The following is a 25,473-nucleotide window of genomic DNA, read 5'->3' on the forward strand; positions in this document are numbered from 1 at the left end:
CTATATTATCAAGCAGCGGCCCTGACGTGGATTAGAGACTGGATTACTTTAGAAAATAAAAGATGCCTACATTTAGAGGGTTACGATCTCCAGCAGGGTTGGCATGCTCATATATGGACAGGGCAAAGTAGAAACCACCAGTATTTTTTGAGACATAAGGTTCCGCTAGAACTAATAAAAAGCTGGAATATAGTCAAACTATTGACTGTTAATTAACTATTGTGTATTTTTCCCAAAAATTTATGAACCAAAACAACACGCTGTACATCAGGCACTAAGGTTGCTAAGGCTGTTACTGTAAAAAATCAATAAAACTTTCATAAAAATAAATAAATAAAATTGCCAGATATTAAAGATATTTGCAAAATTTTAAAATACCATTCTTATTTTTTGTTAAAATAGTATTTATGAAAAATATTTTATGTTAATATGGGTTTAATATTGTCATTTTATATGATTCAATACTCTACCAATGTGTCGATTTTAATTTTAAATACAATAAATATCAATAAATACAAGCGATACAAACAAAAGTTCTTTTGGGGTCCTCCATATTTTTTAAAAGAGGGAAAGGGTCCTAACAGCAAAGCGTTTCAAATGGATTATAAAGTGATATAAGAGTAGAGACCTCCTGTATTAGCTGCGGAGAGAAGCTCGTTCCCTTCTTGTATTGTTATTTTGGGGGGGAGGGTAACCCCAAAATGTTAAAACCCCTCAACGTTTCCTAGCTTTCCTGTAAATCCCTTTTCAAAGCAGAGCTGAATGCACGAATACCGCCTTTCATGCAGTGACGAGTTTTATTCGGCAGAGGTCACTAATCTGACCCAAACTATATTCCCCCCCCCCGAGATATAGCGGGCTCTCTGGCCTCTGCGATTCTATGAACTAAGCATAAGCAATACCGTTTCCTCTGAAAGTGGAGTTAAGTAGGAACGAAATATTTCCGGAACTTAGGAACGGGGACTGAGCGGGAAAGAGTTTCTCGGTTGAGCGCTGTTTCGACTGGTTATTTGGTGTGGAATCATGTCGGGAGTTGGCCTGCTGTGTCGTGTAGGACTGCGGCGGTTGGTACCTGGAGGCATCCTTAATTCAGCTCCCGGGGCAGCGGAGGCTGCGGAAGTTGGATTTAGACGGCGGTAAGTCTGCGGCGGGATGGGGCGCAGGAGACTTTTATTATGTTGCACGTATAATTCTTTTTACGGTAGGTATCCTTTTGTGTGCAAATACACCCCCCCCGCCGGGTTTCCCTTTCACTTAATGATAAAAAAAAGTAAAAATCCAATATTAATCATTCGTCTCTACGCACGATTGTTTGGGTTAAAGCTTTTCTACCTCCAGGAGTTGCACGTGAGTCCTACTGGGGGACAGTTTTAATGTTCAAAGCAAAGCATTGAACAGTGTTGGGTCATCGATCCTTCAGGGTCAGTAGTATTTCCCCATAGTGTTGCCTATAATGCTTTCAAATTAATTTTCTTCTTTTCTCTCCTTTCCGTCACCCCCATTTTTGCTGGGATAGTATTCGTGAGAGAGTAAAAGAATTTGGAAGAGTGTATGTTAAAGATGCGCAGAATATAGGTAGTAGGAAACAATCCAATTTCCAGGAAATCAGCACCCTTAACCAGGTTTGCATATTTATCCCTGTTGCTCGCTGGAAATTTGTAGGAGTTGGCAGCATGGGATGATTTAATAAAAATACATATTCTTGATTTAATAAAAAGACATATTCATGGGATGATTTAATAAAAAGACATATTCAGCATGGGATGATTTAATAAAAAGTTACATAACTTCAATTTCTAGGATCCCACTATTAATCCAAATGGGACAAGGTTTTCTCAGTATAATTCTACCATACACTTGATCTTCATACATATATCCATACATATATCTTGATCAAACATACATATTTGAAAGACTTAACTTTATACCAGCATGGCTGAACCTTTCCTAATGCTTCAACTTCTCAATTTTTAATCTCATACTGTGTATCTCTCACTAAAAATTTTTCCATGCTTGTAACCTTAAGTTACCAGAAACCCATGGGTAAATGGCTTGAAATGAAGCTGGCTTAAGAAATCTCTTTTCAAAACTGTCCCCTTCCACTTTGGCTATAGTGAGGACCTGATATTCTATCTGGTCTGTATTTACATGGTGAATCCTGGAGCAATTGTTTTTTTTAATGACACATACTATTTCAGTCAATTAGATTATAGGAGTAACTCTTGTTAATTCCATTTGTTATTTTTTAATCACATCCATTTCCTATTCTAACAGTTCCATCACATTATTTTAAAAAAATAATGAGAGCCAGTTTGATGATGTGGTTAAATTATTAGCCTAAAAACCAGGAAATTCTGAATTCTGAGCCTGTTGTAGGGTTAAAAACTGGTTAGATGACTTTGGGCCAGTCACTCTCTTTCAACTCTTAAGAAGATGGCAACTGCAAACCACTTCTGAAAATGTTGCCCCAAAAAAAATCAGGGATTTGTCCAAGCAAAGAATCAAGACTAATTCCAAAATGCGTGCACATACACATACACACACACAAACACAGAATAAAAATGAGAATAGAGGGAAGAGAATTAGAGCTGGTCTTCTAGACAGTTTGTTCCAGCACAAATACAGTTCCTAACTTTCCTGAGGGCAATGTCATCCTCCACTACATCCTCTTTCAGTCCAACCTGAAAGCAACCTCCACTTTTTGGTTATGGTTCAGAAATATATTTTTCTGCTTTATACTGCCTCACATAGAACTATCGGATTTAGCTCTTGCCATTCATTTCATTTCACTCCAGTTGCTTATGTATGAAGTGTGAACAACTACGTACCTTCAGTCACTGTTTGCTGACTGGTTTTTGGTTTCTCCTGGTTTCTAGCCTGTTATCTTTAACCACTACAGTATACCAAACTGTCTGTCCTCACTTTTACATGCTTTCTCTTTGTAGACCACTTCATTCTCAGGTTTCAGATCTGCAGCAGATTGAATTAAGGACCCTAATTCCCCCTTTCCCAATTGTGGCATTGTCCATGTACTGAGAATTCTAATGCAAGAGTTCATTAATAAAATACTTGGTATTCTGTATTACATCAAATTTCTTCCTGCTATCAAATTTCATGAAATGTTACAGCATAGTGTTTTAAGATTGTATTTACATGTTTGTATCTACATGTTTAGCAATTATAAATTTGCAACTTCTGGTTTTATTCCAAAATTGTCAATTGAATATATTATTAATAATGAATGTTGCTCAGGTCATATGATCAAAAGATGCATCTAAGACAGTGGTGGGGAACCTATGGCACGGGTGCCAGAGGCGGCACTCAGAGCCCTCTCTGTGGGCACGCGTGTCGTAGCCCCAGTCCTAGGCCTTCAGCTGGGTTTTATAAAACCTTTTCGCTTTAAGCCTCCGCCACCATGTGCAAAAAAAAAAAAGGTTCAATCAGTCAATTTCAACTACTCGCGGGAAAAAAAAGTTCTTGCAAAGTTGGAATTGATTGATTGAACTTTTTAATCCCACCCAGTCTGCCGTTACCACTGCAGCCATGCCCACCCAATTGACCACACCCAGTCAATGGGCCCCACCCACCCGGCACTCGACGATGCATAAGTGGATTTTGGGTTGCAGTTTGAGCACTCAGTCTCTAAAAGGTTCGCCATCACTGATTTAAGACCTCCTGGGATCAAATGGTTCCAAACATTTATGACTGCTAGAGAGATAAAGAAATATTAATGTAAAATCTAATTACCTATATTTAATTTTATTTTGTTATAATTCGAATTAATTTACATAGAATCAGGTTTACATTTGATGTTGCTCTGTCCATTTATTTTTTTCTAATCCAGCTTCCTTTTTGGAATGCAGCTCTCTGGACAATAGTTCTTAAACTGTTGGATTTCAGTTACTCTTTTTCCCAGTCTTGAATAATGATGTTATCTCTCCCTTCCAAAAATCTTTATTTTTAAACTGGCATTAGGATTGTATCAAATCACAAACAAGTAATTACAAATTGCTCCATAACCTACTGGATATGCCAGTTTGGTATAGTGGCTAGAAACCAGGAGACCAAGTGTTCTAGTCCTGCCTCAGGCATGAAGCCAACTGGGTAATCTTGAACTAGTCACTTTTTCTTCTAGGAAAAAGCCAATGGCAAGAAGCTTCTGAAAAAAAAACAACTGCTCTAGTATTTCAGTCAAAATCTAGGAGCTGCCTTTGATCTAAAAATTTTGTGCATTTCAACGTAAGCTGATAATGCTCTGGGAACCTAACCCTCTCCAGTTATATATATATTTCTTTTAGGATACAGACTGCAAAAGTTTCCTAGTCATGTATTATGATAATTATTTCCTGAAACTTTCTTTATTATTGGTAGGTTGGACATAACAAAAGAAACAAGTCAAGGTTATTGCACTGGAAGTTTGAAAATGCAAGCATGCATTTTTCTGAATTCATTTTTCTTCTCTTTGGTAGGGGTCTGTGGTTGGTCACAGTTCGGCATATTATTTACAACAGCACATGGTGGGATGAGCATCTTTCAGAAGAAAATGTTGAGTTCCTTAAGAAACTTTCAACAGAAGAATATAAAGCTCAGACTGCTAGTAAACTTTGTCCTCTGAAAGATGAGCCTTGGCCTCTGCACCCATGGGAGCCAGGTTGGTATACAAAGAGATAAAGTAAACAGTTACTCTGGATATGATTCTGTTCTTTTACCTCCACTTTTAATATATATTTTACAGTAATTGGTGAAAGTCTAAGCCAATTATTATATAAAAAGTCAAATATTTATTTCAGCAAGTACCTAATGCCCAAGTCTGGGGAATTCTTATACATATCTCCATTACAATAATTTATTAAACTCGTTTGCTGCCTGATTCTCAATGACTTTAAGAATCAAATAAAGAAATCACAATAAAATCAATAAAACATTAAAGATAACTGAAGTGCAATAGACTAGATGGAAGGAACAAGAAGTATCACTCTCCCTTGCCAAAGATTAGGTAAAGAGCCACATCTTCATGCCTCTTCTAAACAATACCAAAGTGGGGGAGGGGGCATCTGGCTCTCATTGCAGAGGGCAGATGCTGCTACCAAGAAGGTGCACTTCCAGGATCCTGACTGATGATATTACTTAATTGAGGAAACCTGGTTTGTGCCAACCCTGCAGGACAAGTAGTTCCTCGAGTAACTTGGCCCTTGTTCCATAGTGAGGGGCAAATGTCAGTTATATCCATAGGATTGATGCACTGCCTAGAAGTTCACACTACAGTGGGAGAGACATAGTTTTGTTAAATGTATAGCGACGGATGGCAGTGCAGTTATAACTGTCACAATATCATTACATGATACCCATTGCCCCTGCATGTTTAAAAATATTAGACATTAAAATAGCTGAGATTGCTTATTCTTATAACATTATATCTAGTGTAATTTAATCTAAATATTATCTATCAGATAGTAGTAGCTGCCACCTAAATAAGTTGCTAACTGTGTTGCAAGATGTCTGCAGAATCTGTACATGCTGTGAATTAGGTTAAGAATTAATCTGCCATGGCTTTCTGAACTCCAGTAGGCTTGAAATTTAAGAAAGGATTGTTTCATTCTTTTATTCACAGGTTCTAAAAGAGTCGGTCTTATTGCAGTAAAGTTGGGGATGATGCCATTATGGACCAAGCAGGGTGAAAAAATACCTGTCACAATGCTTCAGGTAGGGCAGAGAATACATAATAGTTACATTTAATTTGTTATGTACTGCTCTTCACATATTCAGTACAAAATCTTAGTCGAGGTGGCAAAAAATAAATTCAGAAAGAGAACTTTATTTTGATCAGTGATCAATAAAAATACAATCAATAAAATGATAATAAAGTAATAATACTTACCCAACCAGATAAAGCAGTATTTTTAGAATAGAGGGTGGCTGGATTTGCTTAAAAGCTGAAATGCTGGTGATGTTTGTTCACAGTGTGGTAATGTATGCTGCCTGATAGTTCCAGCTTGATTTCCACCTTAGAAACACTATAATAGTCATGAATTTTCCAAAAAGAAAACAGCATAATCTCTGAAGTGGGATTTATATTATATTGTTTTTAAACAAACCAAGCATTTCCAACATTATTTTTTTCAGATTCTAGGTTGCAAAGAGAGCTACGAACATCAGGTTATAGAATCTTAACAAATTTAGAGGGTCCCAACCTTCTTCATCTTCCAGAAGGCTGCTAAAGCCTGGTTTTCCTCCCAGACATTTGGTCTAGTGCAGGGGTAGGCAACCTTGGCTCTTTTATGGCTCAGGAATTCTGGGAGTTGAAGTCCACGAGTCATAAAAGAGCCAAGGTTGCCTACCCCTGGTCTAGTGCTTAAGGCACTAGGCTAGAAAGCAGGAGATCATCAACTTAAGTCCCGCCTTAGCCAATGGGTGACTTTGGGCCAGTCACTCTCTTAACCCAAACTACCTCTCAGGGTTGTTGCTGTGGGGAGAAATAAAAGGAGGAAGTCTGTTGGATATGTTCTCCACCTTGAGTTATTTGTAAAAATAATAAAGCTGGAGTACAAATAAATAAAATAAAAAATATGTGTATCTCTTTTCATGGAAACACTGTATGGTGCCTCAGTTTATTTCTTTTTATTGGATTATTTTAATTGGTTGAAGGGTTTTTATGATGATTTTAGAATTGTTTGCTGTCCAGAGTTATGCATTCAATATGGCAGTCATATAAATAAATAAAGTTGTGCGCACATAAACATACCAGAATAGAATCTCACATCTTATCATCTAGAATTAGATGTAAAACAGATTGTTGAAGCCAAAAAGAAAAAAAAAGTTTAAGATTAAAGCTAATTGTCTTTTTCTCACTATAAGCCATACATTGAGATTACTTCATGTACAGAAACTAATATGTGATAACCCTGAATCATTTCTTGTAGGTTCAAGACTGCCATGTTTTAAAATACACACCCAAAGAAGAATATGATGGGAAAACTCCGAGTCTAACTGTTGGAGGGAAAAATGTGTCTGAGTTTCATGTAAGTCTGGCTTATTTTTCCTTTTGAAGTGGGACATCAGTTTTTATTGCATGGAATGCATTTTTAGGAAGAAGATGTCATAAAAATTTAGAAGACTGCCTTTTTTGTTTTTGTCTTTTTAAGGAAACTTATTTATGACTTTGTTATAATTTCTTGAAGATGATCCTATACCCTAATAGGTTTTTTCATAGTGTTTTGTTTATTCTGACTAATGATTAAACATTATAGTATAAACTATCTTCATAAATCATGCCATTTTGGGCTATGCAAGAAAGTTTTATTATTCATTCATTTTACTGTCTTTGTAAAACTATCATTTTTTACATGCACATATAATTGTGTGCTATAGTTTAGATAGTCCTCAAATTGGGTGCTTCAATTATTTGCTAAGTGAAAAGAAGCTGATGCAATCCTTACATAGTACAAAATTAAACATCTTTCTGTAAGTTTGAATGAGTAATTATTGTTTATTTGCAGTTGTCTATAGATTAAAAATAAGAATAATGACAAAAACAAGACAAAAGTTTGGACAGCTTGCAATTAGTATTTTAACATTTCAGAAATAACTATATACAGTTGTTTCCTATAATCAGCTAAGAATAATTTTATTCATTCTTTTTGTTTATTCCCCATCCTTTCTTATATAACTCTTCTAGCTCAGAAAACTTGTATGTACTACATGCTTGAGATCTCCAGATTTGAAATCCATTCCAAATTTTTACTTTTACAGCTAGTTCTCATTGAACAACTACTCATTCAGGGACCATTCAAAGTTATGGCAATACTGAACAAGAAGGACTGACAATGGGTCTTTGTGATTGCAACCATAGCAGCTTCCCTTGTCACTTGATGATGCCTTGGGTGCTTGACAGCCAGTTTTATTATAATGATCACAATATCCCACAGTCATGTGATTGCTTGTTGGAAGCTAGCAGTAAAGGATGCAAATGGCAAAGGCATCAGGAAAGGCAGGCACTCACAAATGATGATCATGTGACTGCAACAGCACAGGATTTGCGTAAAAGGGCAACTGGGACGCCCTCAACTATTATAAGTTAGCATGATCACATGGCATTGTATTTTACATCATTAAGTAAGGGCTACATAGATATGACTGGAGATTTTTTTTTATCGTGCTGCTTTGGTGAAACAACCAACCACAATTCATCTATGGTTTCTTCTTTGTTTAAGGGATATTGACTTCTAGGGTATGTTGATATTTAATTGAAACCGTTCTTCCTACCTCCTGTATAGTATTTTGTATCATATACAGGTAGTACTCGAGTTACAACTATAATAGAGATTGCACATCACAATGCTAAATCCCGTCATCCACATGACCAACCCAATTTTATGAACCTTTTAAAAAAAATAAATGTTTTTTTCATACAATTCAGTAGTACTTGTTCAACAAACGTGTTGCCTGAGTTTATCATTCACTAATACAGATTAAATTCCTAAACTCTTATTCTTTTCTTCAGCCATTGATAAAATAAGTCCCAAGTTTGATAGTATTTTGTTTCTTCTTTTTCTTTCAACGTCAGAATAAGTCTATCCATTTCTGCACATTGTAGTATTTTTTTATTTTTTTATAGAGATTTTATTGGTTTTCTTTTGCATACATATGTTAATTTTTCCAATCAACAAGCTGTCTGGGGTTAGCTATGCTAATACATATTCAATTCCTAATCCTTCATTCTTTCCTCTAACCAACAATAAAATAAGTCCCAAATTTAGTAGTAGTCTGTATTTTTTTAATTATTTCTTCCTCTGGTGGTATTTCTTCATTTTTCCAATATTGTGCGAATATGATTCTTGCCACTGTTATCACATGTAAAATCAAGTATATACTTTGTTTATCAATCTTTTCTGGCATTATACATAATGAAAAAAGTTCAGGTTTAAAATTTACATGTTTTCCCAAATCTCTTCTAGCCAGGTATGTATATTAGTCCAATATCTCTTTGCTTTAACATATGTCCACCAAACATGATAATAAGTACCTGACTTGTGTTTACACTTCCAACATCTATCTGACATATTTTTAAACATTTTTGCTAATCTTACTGGTGGCAAGTGCTATCTATGAAACATTTTATGTAGGTTTTCTTTGTAAGACATTGACATTGTCAATTTATAATTTCTTTCTCATAAGATTTGCCATTTCTCTAAATCTATATTGTATCCAAAATTCTTTGCCCATGTTATCTTTGTTTCTTTTACTTGTTCATTTTCCATTTTCAAATTGAATAAAAAGTTATACATTTTCTTAATTAATTTCTCATCAGAGGTTAATAATAAAACTGATCAAACAAGGTCTGCTCTTTATAAAATCCATACAATTTAACATCTTTATCATATCTCACTTGCATTTGTAAATATGCCCACCATGATAGATCAATGTCCTGATTTTCCATCTCTTATTTAGATTTTAAATTCCATTCAGAATTTAGAATATCTTTATATGACCATATTTTCTAGAAACTGACTAAATTTGTATGTATAAATGCTTCCATTGTTGAAAGCCATGCTGGAATTTTCAAGTATATTTTACATTTTATTTTTCCCATGTTAGTAATAATGCATTTCTAATATAGTATTTTGAAAATATTTATGAATCTTATTTTTCCCATACCATAAGAAAGCATGCCAATCAAGTTGTAAATCATGTCTCTCCAAATACAACAACCTTTTATTTCTAAGAGTTATCCATTCTTTTACCCATGTTAGTACAGATGTTTGATAATATAAAACCCACTCTGCCAGGCCAAAACCTCCATTTTCCTTAGCTTCTTGTAACATTTTCAATTTAATTCTAGATTTCTTTCCTTGCCAAATAAATTTCAAAATTAGGAAATTTAAGTCTTCAAACAAAATTTTCTCCAGTTTATAGGTATCGTTTGGAATAAAAACAATATTTTTGGTACTATATTCACTTTCACCATAGCAATTCTTCCTAGTATCAATAGTTGCAAGTTTTCCCATTTTTCCAGACCAAGTTTTATTTGATTCAGTAATTTTATATAGTTATCTTCTTTTATCGTTGAACATCTTGCTGTTAGATATATTCCCAAGTATTTAACCTTTTGGACTATTTGTAATTCTATTTTTTCTGACATTTGTTTTTTTTTGTTTATCTGTAAGTTTTTTAACCATCACTTTAGTTTTTTCTCTGTTTATCTTCAGTCCTGCTATCTTCCAAACTGTTCTATCTTTTCCAATAATTTAGGAATCATCTCTAAAGGTTCCTCTAGGATGAATACCAGATCATCTGCAAATACTTGCAATTTATAAGTTTCACCTTTTATTTACAGTCCTTTAATTTCTGGGTCTTGTCTAATATTTCTATTTAAAACTTTCAAAGTTAAGATAAATAACAATGGAGATAGTGGACATCCTTGTCTTGTGCCTTTTCTTATTTTTTTTTTAAATATTTTTTATTGATTTTTTAACATAGCCACCTTAATATTTGGTAAACTGTGTTGTCTGGGTTTACATTTAAAAAACATTCACTAACAGTTGGTTTCTATAATCTATAATCCACATAATAACTTTACTTGATTTCCTCTTTTTCCCATAATGTTCTCTTTTACCAACCTTAAGTTAATATAGTTCTTGTTGTTTTGATAAATAACAATCGAGTATAATTTTTTTCTAATATTTCTATAGATAATTATCACATCAATATAATATTTCTTTTCTATCTAGTCATTCTGATTGCCTCATCATAGATCCTGTTTACAGCTTCTTGTTTACATTTGTTTTTCCCACAGTGTTCAAGACATTCTTACTGGTTAAGATTTTCTCAAAGTTAATTACATTTAAATATTTAAATCTATTTTTTCTCATGTAAGCCATCCCAGTACTTTTACATTTCTTAAGGAATAAATAAGACTAAAAAAAGAAAAAGAAGAATAAGAGTAAAGAAAAATAAAAAGATAATATGCTACTTAAAATCCATGTTTCCTATAAGTTAATTCATTCTTTTTTACCATAATTAAAAATATATTTAATCTTTAAATATTCCATTTAATAAATCTAGTCATCCAATCTTTTAACTCTTATTCAAAACATTTTAATCCATTGTAATTTTCTTAAAGTCAATCACATTTAAATATCTAAAACATTTCCTTTATATAAGCCATTCCAACTCTTTTATATTACTCATATCAAGAAATAAAATAAGAAGAGAGAAGAAAAAGAGTATTATGTTACTTGAGGGCTCTTCCCTCTTAAAATAAAATTCATATCCAAAATTTTTCTCTTTAACCATATTCAAACAGGTGTTTCTTTTTTAAATATTCTCTTACACACACACACACACACACACACATACATACACACTGTGTATACACATACATACACATACTCTCAGTCATCTTACATAGAATTTATTAAACATGTAATTTCTAACTTTAAGGTTCCTTTGAGTAACAAAATTCTCCTGCTTTTTTATTTAATTGGTTAACATGGTTTACAACAATGAAACAAATGTCTGTAATTCCACATATCATTTAGTGAACCAAAGATTGGTAACCTCCCTTCTCCATATACTAAAATATATGTTATTGAGAACAAATTAGAATAAAATGTAATTGGTATACATGCCAATGAGTTAGAAAAACACTTTTAATTTCCATTCTACAATATTTCTGTGCTGCCTTAGTATATTATCATGGGTCTAGTATCTAATTTTTCACTATTTTTACATTGATGTTTTTATATAAGTTACTTTAATTGTGCATTAAATGGAACCAATTCTCACATGGCATGAAGTAGTAGTCATTTTGTTTTCTGGCAGGGATCTGAAATGCCCCCATCTGTGCATTTGGCACCAAACAGATATACAGAATTAAAGATTTTTTTAGAGAAAGAGACAGAGAAAAGTATGAAGGGAAATTCTGGAAGAACAGAGTTTTGACTAACTGGCTAATTTTTAAATCATTATTTGAGCTAATGATCTCTTGAATACATTTTCGTAAATTAAATCATGCTATGCCAAATTTACAGATTAGTGACTTGATTTGCCAATATACTACCCAAAGACAAGTCCTGATTACAGTGAAGTGTAATCTAAAGAATGGATACTTTTAGTATTAGAAAATCTTCTGAGAGAATTATTTAAATTATTTTAGCTTTGATCTCCACAATGATCTTGTGAGACTTCTGTGCAGGATTATAGAGGATTAATAATCTACAGATTTTCTGGCAATGCAATCTGTCTTCAAAATTAATCTGAAAGATCAGGCATTTTGACTGGCAAAGCTTTGACAGCCATTGGTTGATGGTGATTATCCAAGTGTGCTACTGCCGTCAGTCATGTAAATTGCTTTCTGCAACAATCCATTTAACCACAAAATTCAGCTATGTTGACTTCTTGCATTTTCATTTTCATTCATTGAGTTTCCATTTAGTTGCTACAATGAAAAGGAAGCTCAGGGGAGCTTTTGAATTATTCCACAATGAAATGTTGATAAATGATTATGTTCTTCTATATATTGGCTGTAACTTAAGCAGCAGTCATTAAAGTTGATTTTCTTCTTGTGAATTTAGGCTAAAATTCCTGACTTTATAGAGTCTGTCTTCTAAGACTGCCATTACAATATTGTGCTGAACTTAGATATCATCCTTTATTTTGTAAAAAATATAGTATCACTTATGCAGCACATGGATTTTACAAGTTTAATGGAATTTTTGTTGGGTAGCAATTTTGAATATATAATTGAATTGTATATATTTCAGTACTGCATAAAACTGCATGTTAATGTAAGGTGTGTTGCAGCTATAGTTTACTATTATGTCATATACACAGATTTCACAGAGAAACAAACCATTCTTTTTCAGATCCTATTGATTGACCCATATCACTTTTTCTCAAAAACTTCCCTAAATCTCATATTTGAACTCCATTTTAACTTTGAGGAGCATATAGTATAAAATATTGAAAATAAATAATCTTCATAATACTATACCAAAGCAGTTTGCAGAGAAAAAAAAACTGCCACCATCTTACAAATCAGGCAGCTCACAAGGTAGCCATAATCCAGGGTACCACAAGGTCTGTAAAAAGAGTCAGGTCTTAGTGACTCATCTAAAAAAAGAAAATTAGGTGGAGTTTGAAAAAATAAAATAAAAGGATTTTATTCCAGAGGGCAGGCATTACAATGAAAATTGCTCTCTTAACTCTTAACCAGCCAAACCCATCCACTATATACAGTTTTAATGAAGAGGGTGCCCCAACAAGAGATGATACTGGTGAAATTACAATTAAAGAGGTAAATATGGCAATAGAAGCCCTAAAAGCAAGGCAGCTGGCTTAGATAAGATAACCGCAGAGATCTTAAAACATGGTGGCCAAACTGTGGTGAAAGAACTGACAATGTTGTTTAATAAATGATGGCAAAGTGGTGTAGTCCCAGAGGACAGGCGAAGACAGGCTATTGTTAAAATCCCCAAGAAAGGTAACATCTCAGAATGCAACAGTTGGCTGGGCACCATCCTCCTATTGGTGCCTGGAAAGAGATTTTGCATAATTCTTAGGTGGCTGCAAAATGCCCTATACCAGTGATGGCGAACCTTTTAGAGACCGAGTGCCCAAACTGCAACCCAAAACCCACTTATGTATCGTTGGGTGCCGGGTGGGCGTGGCCAATTGGGTGGGCATGGCCTATTGGGTGGGCATGGCCTATTGGGTGGGTGTAGCTGCAGTGGTAATGGCAGACTGGGTGGGACTAAAAAGTTCAATCAATCAATTCCAACTTTGCGAGATCTTTTTTTTTCCCGTGAGAAGTTGAAATTCATTGATTGAACTTTTTTTTTTTTTGCACACGGTGGCAGAGGCCTAAAGTGAAAAGGTTTTATAAAACCCAGCTAAAGGCTTAGGACTGGGGCGACGGCGCACGTGTCCACAGAGAGGACTCTGCGTGCCACCTGTGGCACACATGCCATAGGTTCGCCACCACGGCCCTATACCAACATCTGAGAGAAGAATAAGCCGAAGTTTGCTGCAAATCTTAACCTTTAAAATATCAGAGTAGTGAGGCATTGAGTATCCTCTGTCATCAACTTTGTTGATTTTAAGAAAGCATTTGACGGTGTCCCTCACGAATCTCTGGCAGATCCTATGTTTATACGGTGTAGCGACATAATACATTACTATCTTTAAGGAGTTATACCTACTATCAAGATGTTGCATTAAGACCAAAAATAGCCAATCAAAATTTCTACTGCAGTTAGAGAAGGCTGTATTCTATCATAGCTTCTCTTCCTTGTAGCCCTTGACTATGTTATGTGATGAATATCACACATCAAGAAAGCCATTTATAGATGGCATTTTACACCTGTTAAATTAGCAAAAATGTTTAAAATATGTCTAGTAAATGTTGGAAATGTAATCAAAATCCCACTACATATTATCACTTGTGGTGGACATGTATTAAAGCAAAAAAATTCTGGAGAAAAATACATACTTAGCTAGAAAAGATGTTAGGAAAACATATAGATTTTAAACCTGAAATTTTTTTATTAGGCATAATTCTAGAAAAAATGATAAACAAAATGTATATTTAACACTACATGTATTAACAGCAGCGAGGATTATATTTGCGCAGCACTGAAAAAATGAGATAACACCATCGGATGAAGCGATAATTAAGAAAATACTGGACTGTGCGGAAATGCATAGACTTACATTGAGAATTAAAGAAAAAGAAGATACAAAATATTTTCAAACATGGAACTTATTTTATCAATGGTTGGAAAAATGAGATAGAGAGTAAGAACCTAACTTTTATGACTAAGCAAAAAGCAACCCAGACAACACGTTCATTAAGCAAAAATGAATTGTAATGATAGAAAATTAATCAAATACTAGAAAGGAAAGAAAAAGAGAGCGAGAAAGAGAGAGAGAGAAAGGAAAGAAAGAGAAAGAGAAAGAAAGAAAGAAAAAGAAAAGAAAGAAAAAGAAAGAAAGAAAGGAAAGAAAGAAAGGAAAGAAAGAAAGAGATTCATTATTATGACCAAGACCATCTTGGCAACCTGGATTTCGCAGTTGATATTGCCCTATTTAAGGAAGATAAAGAAAAACTACAACAAGTGACAATTACCTTAAATGAAAAAGCAACCAAAATTGGCCTCAGGATAAGTGCCAAGAAATTAAAGGTCATGTATACAAACTACACCGTACAGATAGAGTATCATACTGGGATCACAGTGACTTGAGAAAGTAGAAAGATTTACTTATTTGGGTAGTGAAATCTCTCAAAGTGGAGATGCAGAGATGGATGTTAAGTGCCTCATTGGAAAAGCATCATCTCTTTTCCAGAAGATGAATAAAATCTGGTCCTCGTTGTCTAGGTCCTTGAAGCTTTGCATATTATATAAATTCCACTTTTTTCTATGCTTACTGTAGTTTTATGTTTTTTCCAGAGAAGTTCTTCTGTCATGGAGATGTACAGAGAAGTAGGACTCCCACCAAAACAGAAAATTTCAGTATTTCGAGTGTCGTCTAATGCTGTCATTAAGCCAGGTAATGTTTAACAAGGTGCAGAACTAGGAGTATATTTTTTCAATATATTCTCCCCGATAATTAAAAACTACTTAGCATAAGAATAACTATTTGCTAAACTAGAATTCTACTACTCAAAAAAGTAATATATACCATGTAAGTAAAAGGAAAGAATTAGAAGCTACTCATTCTCCGAAGAAAAATTATTATAAAGTGACTTTTTAAAAAAATAATAATAATAAATTGGCTAAAGCAGAAATATTTTTTTATTTAGTTTAAACCTAGCTCATAGCAAATATTAGCTGGACAGGAGGGTAAATCCATAAAAGTTAATACATTTAAAAAAAAAAGATCCCAAAGTGAACCAAATAAAAGTTACTTCTAATTACTACTGAAAATAAATGTTTCTGTATTTTTTAAAAAATAGCAGAAAAATAATGTTCAGTGATACCATATATTTTTAAAAATACAAATAGTCCTTGATTTATGACTGGTAACTTAGCAACCATTCTGAATTACAGTGGACTGTACAAAAGCTACTTATAACATGATGGGGAAGTTATGGCCACTGCAGTGCCTCTGAAATCATTCACTCTTACAACTGACTGCTACAACACACACTTCTGCCTGTCTCCCCACACACAGACCTCAACACACCAGATCTCCACAGGCATTGTCTCAGCTTCCCACCCCATTAGACTCCTCACTTATCTTTCAAAGATATGTGGAACTCCAGAGCTGGATTAGGGAAGAGAATGAGTTGCTTCATCCTGTGGCTGCATGGGTGATTCTGGAAGCAGCCACTATTTTCTGAGCAGCCTTACTGAATTGTAGTCTTTCAGAAAATGTCAGCCACTTCTGGAATTGTAACATGTGACCACATGACAAAGAAAATGGTTATGCTTTCCTAACCTGGTCTGTGCAGTGCTGCAGATAGCACTGGAGCATTGAAGCGCTTCAGAAGGTGAGTGCATGATAGGTGGAGTGGATGCCCAAGTCTTTACTGGGATCGTGTGGGGCAGGAAAAGCAGGCCAAAGGTTTGTGGGGACCCCAAGGGGCAGAAAGCAAAGCAGTAAGTGTAAGTGTAAGCAGTAAGTGTCTCAAGTGATGGAGGATACCTTGCGAGGCTCGAAGCAGGTGAGCCTGATCTGCATTAGGCCTTCCAGGTTATCCTCACCCCTGAGGCACCCAGTGCTCTGCTTACACAGTAACCTGCAGTTACTTAACAGCTGCAGCAGAGAAAGCATGGGGTTAAGCAAAGTCATTTTCTTAATGCCTGTCGTGACATGCAATTGTAATGGGCAGGCTCTATTACAGTCATAAGCTGAGGCACATTATCTTTCATTTTTCATTACACAAAGTTTTATTAAATCCTAGCAAATTGTGAATAGCCTATAAAAACCATCTCATTTTCCTATTAAATATTGGTGCAATGGCCAGAAGGCAACAAGTAGAATGGAATATGAAACTGTTAATTGATTCAGAATTGGGAAAAGTTATGTGTCAAGATTGTATACTCTCACCTAATTTAATTTATAGACCGAATGATAAATGCTATATTAGAAATAGCAATTAAAATCACTGTGAGATACAGTTTTGGATATGTTGATGACATCATTTTTTTGTTTGGAAGTGAGACGTATTTCAGGAATCTCATGTTGAAGGCACAAAAGAATTCAAAAAGTGGTCTTAATATTTTGGGGGTGGGACATGGGAGGAGAAGGAGGCACGGCCAAGGGTCTGTGCCTGAAGGCCCCATTCTGGGGTTCCCGTGAGTTTTTTTTTAATTAAATTGTTTAATCTTTCTTCATTTACTTTAAGGTACACCTCTATATGCAGCTCATTTTCGCCCTGGGCAGTACGTGGATATCACTGCTAAAACGTCAGTTCCAACTCTATTTCTTTATGTCCTAAAATTTTAAGTACAACTTAATTAGCTTTTCTTGGAAGTCTCTTCTATTTTTAATTAAGCTATTGATAGGATGCTCTTCAAACATTCCTAACTGATTTGAGAAAAAATATGTATAAAATACATTAATGAGGTTTTATAAATATTATAATAAACCTGCTTCTGGAAATCACACTTTTTTTCCTACTCTGTGACAAAATGGTACTGAGTTAGTTATGAATGGGTTGTCAGTAGAGTAAGGCAGCATCAGTTACAGCACTGAGAAATAAAGCAAGGTAGTTTATCTATCTCCTATCTTTCATTATATAGCATATTAATACTATTTCAAATGATGGTTCTTGTTTATGGAACAGTCTTAATAAGTGATATTAAAAATTAACAGGTCTGATCTGTAAAGCATTTTTTTTCTACTATATTGATAATCTCTTCATAAAATTCTTTTCCATTCCCCTGGCTGCCATCTTGATACTTTGGATTTTAGGAGTAAATCTTAAGATTATATTACTTTGAACACATTACTGATTGGTACAAAAAAATTCATGTATAAAAAAAAGAGAAGAATTCTGCCTTTCTGTTGTTGTTCAAATCATCCTTGACTCCTAACAGGAAAGTCTCTGCTATTTTCTTGGCAATATTTTTTGGTTTGCTGTTGCCCTCTTTCTAAGATTGAGAGAGTAATTGGTCCAAAGTCATCCAATATCTATGCTTTCAACTGTTACAACAAATCGGCTATCATTCTGGTTCTTTACCCAGAATGTACATACATTAGATTTTAGTTTCTGTTGTGTTTTTAAAATACAGGACAAAATTTACTTAAGTGCCCTCCCACTACAATATGATTTATAAGTCAGTAGCTTTGTTGCGAAATGACACAACTAAGAATTAGAGATTTATTGTATTACTAAGTTATAGGCCTGTTGTATTTGTTCAGTTTTGTCTTCATTATCTGATTTCTTTTTTTCATCTTTATAGCTTACCAGTGGTAGAAAAGTAAGAAGGCCACTGGATTTATTAGGGTTAGGAAAGTTTTTAATCTGTTACCTAACCAGTAGAATGATGACCTATTCAGTTAAATAAATTATTCAGATTCCTTAGCTTTACTAGGAAAAAGTAAAGCTAAGTATTTTATTATGAACAAGCTCAAGCAGATTGCCATTCAAAGCATAATATATTTAACTTTTTTTAACGTCAGAATTTGATGTTCTATATCGCAAAGTAGAATTCCACATGTAAAGAAATGTGTATTGTGTGGACATTATGTTTAGTGAGGTGGAGCATATAACTGCAAGATTTACTCCAAATATGGAAAATAAAGATGGAAATGTGTCTAAAAGGTCTGAATGTATCCAAGGCAATTTATTATTTTTCATTGCCTAATTTTTCATCATGTGAAAAAATATGTCCATGCAATAAATGTATTACATTGAAAGGATCCATAAGAGAGACAATGTTTGCACCACAATAATAACCAGCAATCTACAGGCTATTAAGAGCTGAAGTTTTTCATTTCCGTATTCTTAGAAGTTGTTAAAACCTGAAGAAAAATGGTTCCAGGAGTGCTGCCACTTATATGTATGCAATTTGTGTGTTGAAATTGCTTTTCGATTTTATCCCATCAAAGGCACTATTTATGGGCTATGTGGATAATTCCCATCTTTGCTGTTTTATAAAAGAAGGACATCTAGATAAAAATACTGAAATGGACACTTAGTTCTTTGTTACCAGGGATTATATTGCTTAATTGAACTTGACAGAGATATGGTCAACAATCCAAGACTAAATTTGGCTTCCTCTAAACATTTCTCTTTTTTATAGTATGAACTTCAAAAAGCTGTGGGGATTCTGGATTTAACTAATCATATTAAGATGGATGACACCCCCTATTTTCAAGGGCAAACACCCTTATTGTGCTGCCATGGATTTGTCTTTTATTTTTCCTTTTATAAACTAAGAGACCATAGTTGGGGTTTCTAAAAAAAAAAAGGAGATACTAAAAACAAAATTGCAAACATTTCCAATAAGGCAAAAAGAGTAGCAGAAGATATATTTGGCAAAATAAATCTAGAGACTATCGAGAAAGCTAAAATTTAGCATGGACTAAAGCAGAAATAGATGCTAGGATCAACTGAATAAATTTTCTTTTTTAAAAAATATGTTAAACATTTATGAGATCCACATTATAGATGGTAATGTTCTAACACATAACAAATAAAAAATGGAGATCAGCTCATCCTCAATTCAGTTTTCTCGTGATTGAAGCTAGAGTCCTTTAGCCATCAACATTTTTATTAATATTTTATTTTAGTAACAATTCTGAATCTTTTCATGTCATATAATTTTTTCATATTAAAAACTAGTAAGGTGGAAAGAATGATTATCAAATGTACAGATTACACAAATTTGGCAGAGATAACTAAAACCCTGGAGAGCTGAAACAACATTCAAATTGTATAGTTACTGACATTTTAGAACCCTTAATATCCAGTATAACACTTTTACAAATAATTTATAAATAAGATTGTCTTAATCATTTCTGATCCTAATTTCACTGTTAAAAATAATTGAGATTGGGAATCTTGAAGGTCTTCTGATTTTTTTGGTGGTTGCAGGATTGGTTAAATCTGTTTAAGTCATTTAAGTCATTAAAACAAATCCATGTTATGATTACACTGGAAGCTAGAAGGGAATGTCAACATCTTCCTGTTAACTATTGTTTGCATAATTTTGTGTTTTTTATATAAATCTTATTAAAAAATTAAAGATAACATTAAAAACTAACAAATTAATACAGAATAAAGGGAACAAAGACAGAAGTGCTGAAATTACAAAAAGAAATATAAGAGGCTTACTATTTCCTTTGCAGCAAATATAAGTATGATTACAAAGTTAAATCTTACTGCATTATTACAGAAAAGCTCATTTTTTTCTATGATTCTTTTTTTGGTAATTATCAAACTCAAAAATTATAAGTGCATATTTTCTGTTTGATGCAAAAAATCTGTAAGGGGTTATATCTCTAATCAAAATGGTTTTGCACTGGTATGCTCCTAATTCATTGAGAAGTTCAACGATAAAAATGTACAATATATTTGGGATTAAAATATCTCATGTTGACATCACTAGTAATGTTCTATTGTGATGTCTGAATGGCCTGCTGAGACTTTACCACCTCTAAACTGGATGTTCCATGAAACATGTAATCAACAACTTATGTCAGGGTAAGACCACTGCCAGTAAGATTGGGAAAAAAGCAATTCTGGCATCAGGACACTTCTAGTGAGGTCTAAGAATTGTATGTCTATGGAGATACTTAGTTATCCAGGTCATGATTGTCCCCAAAGTGCTTTTCAAAAGGCAAGAGGACTTTCTTTGTTTTTTCCTTGAAGACGTTTTGCTTCTCATGAAGAAGTGAAACATCTTCAAGGAAAAAGCAAAGCAAGTTCACTTGCCTTTTGAAAAGCACCTTTGAAACTAAGAGTTGTATACACTTCTACTTGAAAAGTAATGCTGGATGGCTATTATTCTTTCAGTTGAGATGTTGCTTGCAGAGTCTTCCAAGAGTTTATTGGTACTTCCATTCTATGTTATAGGTAATCCTCGACTTAGAACCATTAGAAGTTATAACGGCACTGAAAAAAGTGATTATCATTTTTCACACCTACGACCATTGAAGCATCCCCATGGTCATGTGATCAACATTTGGATTTTTGACAACTGGTTCATACCTATGATGGTTGCAGGGATCATGTAATCACCTTTTGTGACCTTCTGACAAGCAAAATCATTGGGGAACCAGATTCCTTAACAACTGTTTCTAACTTAACAACTGAGTGATTCACTTAACTATTGTGACAAGAACAGTTGTAAAATGGAGCAAATCTCACTTAACAACCATCTTGCTTAGCAATGGAAATTTTGGGCTCTGTTGTGGTCATAAGCCGAGGACTATCTGTATTTATAACAGCTTACAGAATGTTATCAGATAAATAGGGATGCCACACTGGACAATTGACATATTTAAAAGCCTTGTTTCAGGAATCGTTTGGGATTGTTGCCTTGCATATTCTCAAAATAATCTGTTACAGAGGTCTAGCCATAAATGTTAAGGAATTTTATTTTGAGCACTCTGAATAAAACATAAGCAACATAACTGAAACATTAGCAAACATTTTGTTAACATTAATGCAGTAAAATATTAATAAAACTTTTCTAACCATTATATTTTCAAGCATAAAAAGAGCTGTTAACTTAAATAATCGTATTGTACACAACTCAGAATCCCTCAAACAAACAACAATATAGCAACAGAAAACTGATCAAGAGCCAATAGTTTTATTGCTTTACAAAAAAATAGTACTGGCCTTCTTAGGGGAATCCCTAATCTTTTCAGAAGAACAAATCTAAATAGGAAATAAAAATAAATGAGGACAAAAAAGGTTAAAGGTGACAAGACTGATTAGGCAAGGATATAAAAGGAAAGAGAGGAAGAAAATAACATCTAATCTCCAACAAAAATCAGTCTACATAGCAATATTTTAATACAGGTACTAATTGTCAGTAGTATGGTTGTTGTTTTTTTCATCTAAGTCAGAAGGAAAACTGATACATGGAGTATTCTTCAGTTCTAAAAAGATGTTTAAACTTTAATGTCTAATGTGAGTTTGCTAATCAGGTTACAAAATTCCTTTTAAATGTTTGATAACAATTATGGGTCAGTACAAAATAAATTGAAAATTAAAACATATAATTCCCAATTATATGTAGTAACAAGAAGAGTAATATACAAACGTGTGAAACCTATGTAGGTCTAACAAAAAGCCATAATTAGCAACAAATAATTGTTTTGTTGAAAAAAAGACATCTAAAAGCTGCCAACTGTTAACTTATAGTGAACATTACAAATGAAAAAACAGTACTTAGTTTTATTTTTAATTAGTCACATACAGGTTTCATAGCAATATTTCATAAAAATCTTATGCTGAATATACAACATATAATAATTCTACTAGAAAATGTAATTCTATCAAATTCGATTATGGTTATTTAAAAATCAATTAATTTGGCTTATTTGCTTTCAGAATTGGCAAAGGTTTCCAAGGAGTCATGAAAAGATGGGGATTTTCTGGTCAGCCTGCTACCCATGGCCATACTAAATCTCACAGACGACCCGGATCAATTTCTAGTTCTGCAAGTATCTTGTTATCTATATTATTTTGATCAGTTTGGAGAAGATACTAATTGAAAGCATATACTGAATCTGGACATCTTGGCAATATCAAAATCTTCATAAGATAATGCTGCCCCCCCCCCCAATGTTGACAGAGATACAGATTCTGAGTAAATTTAATCACATTTTTTGAAAACTATATAAATTGTCATGGGAGCCTCTATATATGCCTGATTATCTGGGAGTATCGGTAGTCCTTTTATAACTACCTTATTTAATAACTGCAATCCAAGCTCTCTCCATTGTATGACATTACCCATTGATACACAGAAATCTGCTGTGGATTGAGAGGTGTCAACTAGCTAGGCCAGTGATGGCAAACCTTTTAGAGACCGAGTGCCCAAACTGCAACCCAAAACCCACTTATGCATCGTCGGGTGTCGGGTGGGTGTGGCCCATTGGGTGGGTGTGGCCCATTGGATGAGCATGGCTGCAGTGGTAATGGCAGACTGGGTGGGACTAAAAAGTTCAATCAATTCCAACTTTGCAAGATCTTTTTTTTTCTCCGCGAGAAGTTGAAATTGACTGATTGATTGAACCTTTTTTTTTTTTTGCACACAGCAGCGGAGGCCTAAAGCGAAAAGGTTTTATAAAACCCAGCTGAAGGCCTAGGACTGGGGCGACGGCACGCATACCCACAGAGAGGGTTCTGAGTGCCGCCTCTGGCACCCGTGCCATAGGTTCGCCACCACTGAGCTAGGCCCACCAGCTCACAAACCCTCTCCCCATCACATCAGATCCACTTACTTTTCCAGCAATTCACTCCATTGTGCATGTGCTCCCATTTCCACAATAATTCTAAAGATTCAGAACCTTTAGTGGGTTTTTTCCCCCAGAATCCACCTCTTTTGCTAGCATTCTTCTCTCTGGAGGAGAAAATACTAGGGAAGCCAGCATTCTGAAAGGCTCTGCACTAGCTTCATTCATGGTTTCTCCAGATTTGAGGTCTGTTCTGTTCCTCAAGCATATGGGAGGATTTCCCCTCCCTGCAGAAAGGGGAGGGGAAATCCCTTGGTGCACAATGGAACGGATCTCAAATCCTTTATCTCTTCTGTTTGCAATCTTCACTACCAATTTCCCCAGAAACCAATAGAGAATATTGCAAATAGCAGTCATATGATCATAGGGCACTTGGCGACCAGTTACAAACACAAACAGGTTGCCAAGCTTTCTGGGTCATAACTGATGTTTTTGGAGGCTGTGGTTAATTTGAATTGTCATGAGGTGAAGACTCGTAAGTCAAGGACTATCTATATTAACAGGGAAGAATACAATCATATTAGCCATTTAATGGGTTCCATTCTTCCATAGTATTCCTATGCCCGATAATAAAACCACGTTTTGAGGATCTTTGGGAAGGTCAATGGGTTGGGGCCAACTTTACCTTGGGGTGAGTAGTGCCATGGCAAGAAAGACCACACAAAGCCACCCGATTGATTTGATGTCTAAACCTAGTTTTTTACCCTCTCTATGTTGGAGTTCACAAAGGGATACTTTCATAATATATGTCTAACTTCACGTTGATTTTTGAGACAGGGTGTTTCAAAGGTCTTCAAGGGAAAGAAAATGCCAGGACGCTTAGGAAATGTCTATCGGACAGTTAAGGGCCTAAAGGTAAGGCTGCTGAAGAATATCTCATCTGATTGATAAATTAACTTCTTAGTGCACAAGGATTTTTATGTAGTAAAGGTTGCATATTCAAGAAATTCAAAATAATTAATTGAAGAGGCCACTGTTATTTTCACCTGAGATGAAAAACGAATCCTTGCCTTCTCATATGATGAAAGAATTACACTATTTCAAAGCTAGAGAAGGACCTTCTTAGTCCTCTTTTTGCCAATATGGCTGTTAATGGAGCCCAGAAATAAAGAGACAAGAATTTCTCACATGGCCACCTTGTCCAAGCATAGATTATGCTATTAAAAATTATCCACCACTGGGCTGTTAAACAAATTGATGGTATATAGCTGTATATATAATTTCAATAAATCCTGATCATATTTCTAAATTACCAGAAGCTGACACAAGATTTACAATGCACAAAGTTAATCATGTAATCTATAAATTTGAATACAGAACGTCTCTTAGTTGCTGAAGAATGCAATGCGAAGCTATTTCTGCCAAATGTTGCAAAGTATTTAAAGGGAATACAAACTTCAGTCCCTGCCATATTTACAGATGGATTCAAAACCATAAACAACAACTATATAACCATTTTCCTTCTATTGAAAGAAACTACATAACTGTCTTTTTCTTAAGTTTTGTTCTTCTAAGAACAGAAAAAGATGTCTTTTTTACTTTAAAAATAGTTTGTTATAAGTCGATAACAACAATATGTTTTAATTCCCTCTGGGTAATTTTAATCTTACAGATATGGCAGATCAATGTGAAGCACAATATTTTATATGTACACGGAAGTGTTCCTGGTCATAGAAATTGCTTAGTAAAGGTAAGTTTGGTACTTGGACTTGAACAGAGAATGGTTTACAAAGTACTAAATTTTCTTTTCAGTATTATATATGATCCTCTGTCACAGAGACCTCTGCTTGTTTTCTACTGTTATGTTAGAAAAAGCTGAAATATTACCACTCTTACCAGTCAAGTAAGAGCTTTGAAGAGACCTTTGTTTCCTCCATGTGTTATAATTATTTACACATACAGAAACCATTATTTAACATATCTTTACTTAAAAGCTACAGGGCCTGAATTCACATGTAAAGGACAGTTTGCAGTGTGTGCGAGCCATATTAATGAGGTATCATTTCCCTTTTAACAAGTTAAGTCTTGCATTCTAATTCTTCTTTAGAGAAC

The 25,473-nt window shown here is 34.4% G+C and overlaps 1 protein-coding gene across 1 annotated transcript in view; it reads left to right on the top strand.

The window, feature by feature from the left end:
- Window positions 1-952: 952 nt before the first annotated feature.
- MRPL3 (mitochondrial ribosomal protein L3) overlaps window positions 953-25,473 on the top strand; it is a 32,198-nt gene continuing 7,677 nt past the window's right edge. The window contains exons 1-9 of the mRNA XM_015814355.1: window positions 953-1,136; window positions 4,470-4,651; window positions 5,612-5,703; window positions 6,921-7,019; window positions 15,447-15,546; window positions 17,348-17,408; window positions 22,514-22,622; window positions 24,199-24,276; window positions 25,034-25,111. Coding sequence (XP_015669841.1) covers window positions 1,024-1,136; window positions 4,470-4,651; window positions 5,612-5,703; window positions 6,921-7,019; window positions 15,447-15,546; window positions 17,348-17,408; window positions 22,514-22,622; window positions 24,199-24,276; window positions 25,034-25,111 — 912 coding nt within the window. The 5' untranslated portion in view covers window positions 953-1,023. The remainder of the gene's footprint in view (window positions 1,137-4,469; window positions 4,652-5,611; window positions 5,704-6,920; window positions 7,020-15,446; window positions 15,547-17,347; window positions 17,409-22,513; window positions 22,623-24,198; window positions 24,277-25,033; window positions 25,112-25,473) is intronic.

The sequence above is a fragment of the Protobothrops mucrosquamatus genome, unplaced genomic scaffold, assembly GCF_001527695.2.
Source record: "Protobothrops mucrosquamatus isolate PMUCROS unplaced genomic scaffold, P.Mucros_1.0 scaffold243, whole genome shotgun sequence".
Lineage (NCBI taxonomy): Eukaryota > Metazoa > Chordata > Lepidosauria > Squamata > Viperidae > Protobothrops > Protobothrops mucrosquamatus.